Source organism: Polyodon spathula, chromosome 50 (genome assembly GCF_017654505.1).
Source record: "Polyodon spathula isolate WHYD16114869_AA chromosome 50, ASM1765450v1, whole genome shotgun sequence".
NCBI classification, from domain to species: domain Eukaryota; kingdom Metazoa; phylum Chordata; class Actinopteri; order Acipenseriformes; family Polyodontidae; genus Polyodon; species Polyodon spathula.
In genome coordinates this window covers 1,196,299-1,205,887 of record NC_054583.1, presented here as the reverse complement: position 1 = coordinate 1,205,887, position 9,589 = coordinate 1,196,299, and the positions used below count along the sequence as shown (strand labels likewise).

General features: G+C 50.1%; 2 protein-coding genes across 2 annotated transcripts; one reads left to right on the top strand and one right to left on the bottom strand.

Moving 5' to 3' along the window:
- Positions 1-2,773: 2,773 nt before the first annotated feature.
- LOC121306791 (CD276 antigen homolog) lies at positions 2,774-5,368 on the bottom strand. The gene is made up of 4 exons (XM_041238718.1): positions 5,281-5,368; positions 4,357-4,438; positions 3,879-3,999; positions 2,774-3,687 (listed from the first exon to the last, which is right to left on the bottom strand). The coding sequence occupies exons 1-4, from the start codon at positions 5,366-5,368 to the stop codon at positions 3,025-3,027; spliced, it is 954 nt and encodes a 317-aa protein (XP_041094652.1). The 3' UTR covers positions 2,774-3,024.
- Positions 5,369-5,449: 81 nt separating this feature from the next.
- LOC121306757 (CD276 antigen homolog) lies at positions 5,450-8,997 on the top strand. Its single transcript, XM_041238665.1, has 3 exons — positions 5,450-5,714; positions 7,568-7,649; positions 7,853-8,997. The coding sequence occupies exons 1-3, from the start codon at positions 5,708-5,710 to the stop codon at positions 8,829-8,831; spliced, it is 1,068 nt and encodes a 355-aa protein (XP_041094599.1). The 5' UTR covers positions 5,450-5,707; the 3' UTR covers positions 8,832-8,997.
- Positions 8,998-9,589: the final 592 nt, after the last annotated feature.

The following is a 9,589-nucleotide window of genomic DNA, read 5'->3' as shown; positions in this document are numbered from 1 at the left end:
TAACAGATACTCAAACACAAATAAAGCAAAAACAAAACTCACAAAAATAAAGTTTCCAGGCTGGGCAATGCCTTCACTGGATTTAGAAAATTCAAAAACCACAAAAAAACACCAACTTGCTTCCTCAGCTCCCTCCTCCCAAATGAGAAGCAGAGGCCTCCTTTTATGTCAGGTGGCTGGGCGCTGATTGATCGTTAATCAACCTAATCAACTAATCAACCCCAGCCACCTGAACATAATAAACCCAGGCAGGTAGGGGAAGTTAACCCCATCCCTGCCAATTTCTAAAGAGCAGAGCTTTGCTCTGCCACACACCTCCCCCCATGTACAACGTACACCGGCCGCAATCGGCCAACTCCCCCCCCCCCCCCAAGAGTCCAATTATGTCCCTTGGGTGGGCTGTTATGGTGGGTGGTGGTGGGCGGGGTTGATGTCGGAGCCCCCAAGCCTTCTTTGGTTGAGGGGGCCCCGAATCTCCAAGGTAGCACGGCGACGGCGGCCCGGCTCCCTCTGGTGGCGGAGGCGGCGGCGGCCCGGCTCCCTCTGGTGGCGGAGGCGGCGACGGCGGCCCGGCTCCCTCTGGTGGCGGAGGCGGCGACGGCGGCCCGGCTCCCTCTGGTGGCGGAGGCGGCGACGGCGGCCCGGCTCCCTCTGGTGGCGGAGGCGGCGACGGCGGCCCGGCTCCCTCTCTGGCTCTGGGAGCGACGGCAGATCCTCCTCCCTCTCTGGCTCTGGGAGCGACGGAGGCTCCTCCTCCCTCTCTGGCTCTGGGAGCGACGGCAGCTCCTCCTCCCTCTCTGGCTCTGGGAGCGACGGCGGCTCCTCCTCCCTCTCTGGCTCTGGGAGCGACGGCAGGCTCCTCCTCCCTCTCTGGCTCTGGGAGCGACGGCGGCTCCTCCTCCCTCTCTGGCTCTGGGAGCGACGGCAGATCCTCCTCCCTCTCTGGCTCTGGGAGCGACGGCAGATCCTCCTCCCTCTCTGGCTCTGGGAGCGACGGCAGCTCCTCCTCCCTCTCTGGCTCTGGGGTCTTGGGAGCGACGGCAGCTCCTCACCCCTCTCTGGCTCTGGGAGCGACGACGGCGGCTCCTCCTCCCTCTCTGGCTCTGGGAGCGACGGCAGCTCCTCCTCCCTCTCTGGCTCTGGGAGCGACGGCAGATCCTCCTCCCTCTCTGGCTCTGGGAGCGACGGCAGCTCCTCACCCCTCTCTGGCTCTGGGAGCGACGGCAGCTCCTCACCCCTCTCTGGCTCTGGGAGCGACGGCAGCTCCTCACCCCTCTCTGGCTCTGGGAGCGACGGCAGCTCCTCCCCCTCTGGCTCTGGGAGCGACGGCAGCTCCTCACCCCTCTCTGGCTCTGGGGACGACGGCAGCTCCTCACCCCTCTCTGGCTCTGGGACGACGGGCTCCTGGGAGGCTCCTCACCCCTCTCTGGCTCTGGGAGCGACGGCAGCTCCTCACCCAGCTCTCTGGCTCTCGGGAAGGCGGCTCCACCCTCTCTTTATTGGAGTGACCGGGGCATCTCCCATGTCTACCGCCAGGTAATTAACCACCATGAGGGCAACCTCTGGGAAGGACGCCGGGTGGTGTTGTTCCTCCCACTGTTCCCACCTCTCCCCATCTCGACGCCACAGCGTGTTGATAACTATGGGGAGATCGTGGACGAGGTCTGCCTCAGGGTGCATCAACCAGTCCCAGATCTCCTGGGACGGTGGTGAAGGTGGTGGTGCTGGAGGTAGTGGGGTGGCCCCTGATGCCCGGGGTGAACACTGCACCTCTTCCTGGGCCTGGTTGTAGGGCATCCTGCCCAGTTGTGGCCGTCCTCCTCACACCGGCCACACCAGTTTGCCGGTGGCACATCTGGGCAGGACCGCCAACGATGGTCCTCCTTCCCACACCAGGAACACCAGGGGAAGAGGCTGGCCGGGTCCTCCAGCGGTGGCTGCAGCAGCTTACATTTCTTCAGCTGCTGCTTGTCCTGCCTTTTCCACTGTCTGCTCTTCTTTCCCATTTTTTTTCAAAAATAAATAAATAAATAAATAAATACTGCTCTGAGCCTCTAGGTGGCGCTATCCCACTTCTGACACCAAATGTGGCAGGCTGGCGAGTGGATAGAGGCCCAGAGACAGACTGCAGTTCAAAAAAATAACTATTTTATTATAAATAAACAAAAATAAAGTGCACAAGGGCAAAATAACAGATACTCAAACACAAATAAAGCAAAAACAAAACTCACAAAAATAAAGTTTCCAGGCTGGGCAATGCCTTCACTGGACTTAGAATTCAAAAACCACAAAAACCCACAAACACCAACTTGCTTCCTCAGCTCCCTCTTCCCAAATGAGAAGCAGAGGCCTCCTTTTATATCAGGTGGCTGGGCGCTGATTGATCGTTAATTAACCTAATCAACTAATCAACCCCAGCCACCTGAACACAATAAACCCAGGCAGGTAGGGGAATTTAACCCCATCCCTGCCAATTTCTAAAGAGCAGAGCTTTGCTCTGCCACAGTTCCAGACCCTCACGATTCTCTGTGTAAAAAAGTGCCTCCTCTTTTCTGTGCTTCACTACAGTTCAGTGACAATAAGCAGTGGGATCTTCTCTATTGCTTCTGAATCTCTGCAAAGCAAGACTGAATATCTTTCATATTCTGGATTTTAAAGTCCCTGCAGCCTTCCACTGGGACTGGCCCATAGAAAATCAACATTCAATATGCTCTACATCCCATAGTTTAATACAGTTACCAACGGGGCATTCCAGAAGATTTTGGGCAGAGACATTCAGAGGCAGTTTTGTCATTGTAAAGTCTTTCATAACTGCATTTGTAATAAACAGGCACGCACTTGACTGAATAATAAACAAAAACAAAGAGAAACCTTAAAATAAAAATAAACTCATTTTTCTGAGTGTCTGAGAAGCGATCTCCCTTCATCATCTGAAAATACTGCATCCCAATTAAACAAAGGGACGTCCCAATTAAATAACATCAACAGCACTGTCTCTGCTGGACTAGAGGCCTTGTTGGACTTCTAGCAGCAAACTGAGTGTTGTTTACAGCACCACAGTCCGACACAGAGACCTGCAACCACACAAAGAAGAAGAGGAACTGCTCCTAAAACCCACCAGTGGTGTCGTTGAGCCGGAACCACGACTACCTCAGTCAGGCCCGACCCGTGCAGTCTAGGAGTGGAAACAGAGCACTCATATTCTCCAGCATCTTCCTCCCTGACTCTCCTCAGCAGCAGTGAAGCGTTCCCGCGCTGCAGCTCAGAATCAAACAGGCTGGTCCTGCTCACATACTGAGGGAGCTGATGGGCAAGCTCGTCCCTGTTGTCATGGTAACTGTGAACAATTTTGTGTGTTCCCACTTGTCTCCAGGTCACACCTGTCTTCTCATCCCAGCCCCCAGCTGTGTGGTTGAAGGTGCAGCTCAGGATACAGTCCTGCCCCTCAGTACACTTCACTGAGCCCGGGACTGTCACATGAGCTGGTGCTGTTGTGGGTTCAGCCGGAACCACGACTACCTCAGTCAGGCCCGTCCCGTACAGTCTACGAGCGTTAACAGAGCACCTGTATTGTCCAGCGTCTTCCTCCCTGACTCTCCTCAGCAGCAGTGAAGCGTTCCCGCGCTGCAGCTCAGAATCAAACAGGCTGGTCCTGCTCACATACTGAGGGAACTGATGGGCAAGCTGCTGATTATTAAGCAAGTGTCCATGTTATAGTAACTGTGAACGATCCGGCCTGTTTCTAGTCGTCTCCAGGTCACACCTGTCCTCTCATCCCAGTCTCCAGCTGTGTAGTTGAAGGTGCAGCTTAGGATACAGTCCTGCCCCTCAGTACACTTCACTGAGCTCGGGACTGTCACAAACTCACTGCCGCTGACCCTGCCAGCAGCCAGTATGAGGATTGCCAATACCCCGGTAACAGCAGCAGCAGCAGGGCCAGTGAAGCACACTCTCCTCCTTAACTGGATCCTGGACTCGGTCCTTCTCTTCAAATAGAGCCTGAACAGGAGAAGAGCAAACAGTTCAGAAACACAGAGAGAGAGAGAGAGAGAGAGAGAGAGAGAGAGAGAGAGAGAGAGAGAGAGAGAGACACACAGGGAGCACCAGGGTTATAAACACACACGAAGGGTTCAGCACATTTGTGACTCGGACACTCACTGGGGCAGTTTGCTCCCAGGCTGCCTGATGTGATCCGGTGCCAATGAAACAAGTTCAATAGCGACTAGAAACTTGAAACAGAAGAGAAGAGGAGAAAGTGACGCATCAAACTGAGCGCAGAGAGCAGGACGAGAAGGGCACGCATTGAAGCCAAGAGAAAAGAAACCCTGGAGTACAATACTGGATCGGGGGTCTTACTGGTTCCAGGGCAGCTCAGGTGAATTCAGGGACGCTTCTTCTCCTGCAGAGTCCATCCTCTTTGCACGCTCCGTCTGCATCTCTGTACCGACAAACAAGAGAAATCTCAAATTCATACCACGATACACACTGGAGCCACTCAATATTCAAAGACTCGTCTGTCTGTTTATCATTATTATTACACATCACAGCGCTCTTAGTTATAGACTATACACTCCAGGAAAGTTTCATGAAATTAAACCCAGAAGGAAAGGGCAATTGTGAACGCCTACAGATTCACAACCAGAAAAACTACACTTCCCATGAGCCTCTCTTCAGTTTCCCTTCAGCTACAGGATGCACAGGGTCTCCCCCCATTTCTTCAGAAGGACGCAGAGCCTACAGCAAACATGCAGCTTTGAACCCTTGTGAATGAACTGCAGCACTGCTGATTATAAACTAACCTGCCTGCACACACACACGCCTAATCGCGATACTGATAAGTTTATCCCGCCTCAAAATTGCCGATGTTTAGACACTAGAAAAATAAGAGAGTGCAGCAGACATGCAAGTTAACACAGGCCATGCAAACTCACTGTTAGACTCCGCTTGCATTTTAACTGCAAACACAATCTGCATTTACAAAAATAGTCCGCTTTAACGTGCCTGAGGACATTTAACAGCCTGTATCTATTTTAAACACAATATTTAATAACTCTCTCTCTCATAACATAAATGCAAGCATGTGGGCTGCGTGTCGGGGCGCCTCACTTCTGTTCCCTGTTCCTTCCTGAAGGAGGAATAAAATCGAACCCCTTCGAGTATTTTGTTGCCAGCAATGCTAAAGTGCATCTGGGTTTGCTTCCAGTGTCGCTTCATCTCCCTTATTGTAAATCAGCTAAACGCTACGCCTGCACCGATTTTTATCAGCTTCAGAAAAGAAACTTGAGCGAGTCCGGATCTCAGTGAAGCGCACCGAGGGGCAGGGCTGTGTCTCACACACCGGAGTTTGCAGCGATTCCGCTCCGCTCATTTTTGCTGCACATTAAGCAGAGAGACGCTGCAAACATGCGTGTGTATTTCACAAAGAAAAAAAAAAACCCAACCCAGGACCTGCTCTGATAAACTGGATCTTCAGTGAAAGCAGCTCGAACCGAACCGCCAGCAACCTCCTATTGGGTTAGCCAGGGAGCGGCACCAACGCCATTGGATCATCAACCAATAGAGGAACCGCCCGCAGGATTGATTACAGGAGTGGTTTTAAATCGCAAATCGCGACGCAATTACTGTGGTTAAAATTGACTGAGTGGTTTGAAACTTGAATACATACCAGACAGAGAGAGACCTGCAGAGAGCCCGCTGTGTGACACGCATGCAAAGTAAAGGGTTTGAAAGTTGTGTTTTATTGTTTGCAAAGGACATGCTTTGTATCGTTATTGTTTATTTATTTATTAATATATGTTTTTATTTACTCATTTATTTCTGTCTTTATCTTGTCTTTATTCTTGCGGCGGGCTGTTCTTTTGCAGGCTGGAAAATGCTACCGGTAAACCCCCCCTCCGATTGTAAAAATCCGTGTTTTAAATACATTATTTATGAAAAACGAAAAGCAAATTGTGTTTTGTTGAGCCGGATTCGATTACATTTTGTGTAAAATGCGTTTTGTAATTTTCGCTTTTGAGTTTTCTAAATACGAGCTGTTCAGCATACCCACTATTAATTAATGTTATTTATTTGTTTTTAAACGTGTCGCATATACTCAGTTTTAGTATTTGCAAAGGCAATGCTTTGTCTCGTTATATTTATTAATGTATGTATTTATTAATTTATTTCCCCCCTTTGATTGTAAAATCTGTGTATTTATTTATAAAAGCGAAATATGTTTTGTCGAAATGGTTAAGATTACATGTCGTGTATTTGGCAAAAGCAACATAATTAAACACGAGTCTGTCACTCCACACAAAATAGGGTTAGTTTGTGGTTTTCAAGAGGCAGCAGGAAAGAAACTGTCAAAATTCGGCATTAGGGACGTAACGGGGACGGGGGGGCGTGTCTTGTTATTGACTTGTCACGTGATCTGGGTGAGGTTACTCTGTATCCATGAGGAACAGGATCACAGGCGCCCTCTGTGGGGATCCCTGGTAATGCAGGCAGCGCTCTCATATCCGAGCCTGGGAGCACAGTGCCGGTTAACCAGTGTGAATATACATAAATAACTCATTCATTCATTCCTTTCCTTTTTCTCACTTGCATTTCACATGTCACTCTGTTCATTCGCATTTCGGCTGCGGTATTTCCTTTTCTGCTTTGCTGTTTATCCAATGGCGTTGGTGCCGCTCCCTGGCTAACCCAATAGGAGGTTGCTGGCGGTTCGGTTCGAGCTGCTTTCACTGAAGATCCAGTTTATCAGAGCAGGTCCTGGGTTGGGTTTTTTTTTTTCTTTGTGAAATACACACGCATGTTTGCAGTGTCTCTCTGCTTAATGTGCAGCAAAAATGAGCGGAGCGGAATCGCTGCAAACTCCGGTGTGTGAGACACAGCCCTGCCCCTCGGTGCGCTTCACTGAGATCCGGACTCGCTCAAGTCTCTTTTCTGAAGCTGATAAAAATCGGTGCAGGCGTAGCGTTTAGCTGATTTACAATAAGGGAGATGAAGCGACACTGGAAGCAAACCCAGGTGCTCTTTAGCATTGCTGCCAACAAAATACTCGAAGGGGTTCGATTTTATTCCTTCTTCAGGAAGGAACAGGGAACAGAAGTGAGGCGCCCCGACACGCAGAGAGAGAGGGAGAGAGTCTCCCGGAGTTGTATCCCATTCAGCAGCAATCGTGATTTATCAGTATCGCGATTAGGCGTGTGTGTGTGCAGGCAGGTTAGTTTATAATCAGCAGTGCTGCAGTTCATTCACAAGGGTTCAAAGCTGCATGTTTACTGTAGGCTCTGCGTCCTTCTGAAGAAATGGGGGGAGACCCTGTGCATCCTGTAGCTGAAGGGAAACTGAAGAGAGGCTCATGGGAAGTGTAGTTTTTCTGGTTGTGAATCTGTAGGCGTTCACAATGGCTCTTTCCTTGTGGGTTTAATTTCATGAAACTTTCCTGGAGTATATAGTCTATAACTAAGAGCGCTGTGATGTGTAATAATAATGATAAACAGACAGACGAGTCTTTGAATATTGAGTGGCTCCAGTGTGTATGGCGGTATGAATTTGAGATTTCTCTTGTTTGTCGGTACAGAGATTCAGAGGGAGCGTGCAAAGAGGATGGACTCTGCAGGAGAAGAAGCGTCCCTGAATTCACCTGAGCTGCCCTGGAACCAGTAAGACCCCCGATCCAGTATTGTACTCCAGGGTTTCTTTTCTCTTTGCTTCAATGCGTGCCCTTCTCGTCCTGCTCTCTGCGCTCAGTTAGATGCGTCACTTTCTCCTCTTCTCTTCTGTTTCAAGTTTCTACTGTGTGTGTGTGTCTCTCTCTCTCTCTCTCTCTCTCTCTCTCTGAACTGTTTGCTCTTCTCCTGTTCAGGCTCTATTTGAAGAGAAGGACCGAGTCCAGGATCCAGTTAAGGAGGAGAGTGTGCTTCACTGGCCCTGCTGCTGCTGCTGTTACCGGGGTATTTGCAATCCTCATACTGGCTGCTGGCAGGGTCAGCGGCAGTGAGTTTGTGACAGTCCCGAGCTCAGTGAAGTGTACTGAGGGGCAGGACTGTATCCTGAGCTGCACCTTCAACCACACAGGTGGAGGCTGGGATGAGAAGACAGGTGTGACCTGGAGAAGAGCAGAAACACATGACATCGTTCACAGTTACTATGACAACAGGGACCAGCTTGCCCATCAGCTCCCTCAGTATGTGAGCAGGACCAGCCTGCTTGATTCTGAGCTGCAGCGCGGGAACGCTTCACTGCTGCTGAGGAGAGTCAGGGAGGAAGACTCTGGAAAATACAAGTGCTCTGTTTACGCTCCTAGACTGCACGGGACGGGCCTGACTGAGGTAGTCGTGGTTCCGGCTGAACCCACAACAGCACCAGCTCATGTGACAGTGCTGAGCTCAGTGAAGTGTACTGAGGGGCAGGACTGTATCCTGAGCTGCACCTTCAACCACACAGCTGGAGGCTGGGATGAGAAGACAGATGTGACCTGGAGACGAGTGGAAACACACAGAATTGTTCACAGTTACCATGACAACAGGGACGAGCTTGCCCATCAGCTCCCTCAGTATGTGAGCAGGACCAGCCTGTTTGATTCTGAGCTGCAGCGCGGGAACGCTTCACTGCTGCTGAGGAGAGTCAGGGAGGGAGATACTGGAGAATATGAGTGCTTTGTTTCCACTCCTAGACTGAACGGGTCGGGCCTGACTGAGGTAGTCGTGGTTCCGGCTCAACGACACCACTGGTGGGTTTTAGGAGCAGTTCTTCCTCTTCTTTGTGTGGTTGCCGGTCTCTGTGTCGGACTGTGTTGCTGTAAACAACACGCAGTTTGCTGCTGGAAGTCCAACAGGGCCTGATTGCCTGCACGTCGCCGGTTCTATTCCAGGCTATTCCACTGCCGACCGACGACAGGAGCTCCCAGGGGTGGAGCAGAATTGGTTGAGCACCACTCGGGGGGAGGGAGGGCTAGGGTGTCCTCGGCTCACCGCGCACCAGCTCCCCCTGTGGTCCGGCCGGGCGCCTGCGGGCATGCCTGTAAGCTGCCCAGAGCTGTCGTAATAGGAGGCACTTTTTTACACAGAGAATCGAGATGGTCTGGAATCAACTCCCCAGTAATGTTGTTGAAGCCGACACCCTGGGATCCTTCAAGAAGCTGCTTGATGAGATTCTGGGATCAATAAGCTACTGACAACCAAACCAGCAAGATGGGCCGAATGGCCCCTTCTCGTTTGTAAACTTTCTTATGTTCTTAAGACACAACTTGAAGCAAAGTGCCTTTCAATCCTCAAGAATGTAATTAAAAAAAGGGATTTTCCGTTTGTGGAGCGATCCCTGAACAGGAGTGTTAACCTAGCAATGTATAGATTCTGTAACATATGTGAGCTGTTTATTTATTATTTCATGTGTTATTACAGTAATATTGGTTATGTTTTCTTTGAATAAAATGTTAAAGGAACCAAAATCCATTCTCAGTTCTTCTGCATTATATTTTGCTATTAAACTTTCATGGATTGACGTTGTTCTGTAAAAATTTGTTACATTTGCTAAAATAAAAATGTTTTTAAAAAGACCAAATTCTTATGGAGCTATTTTTATTCATTTTAGATTCTATAGA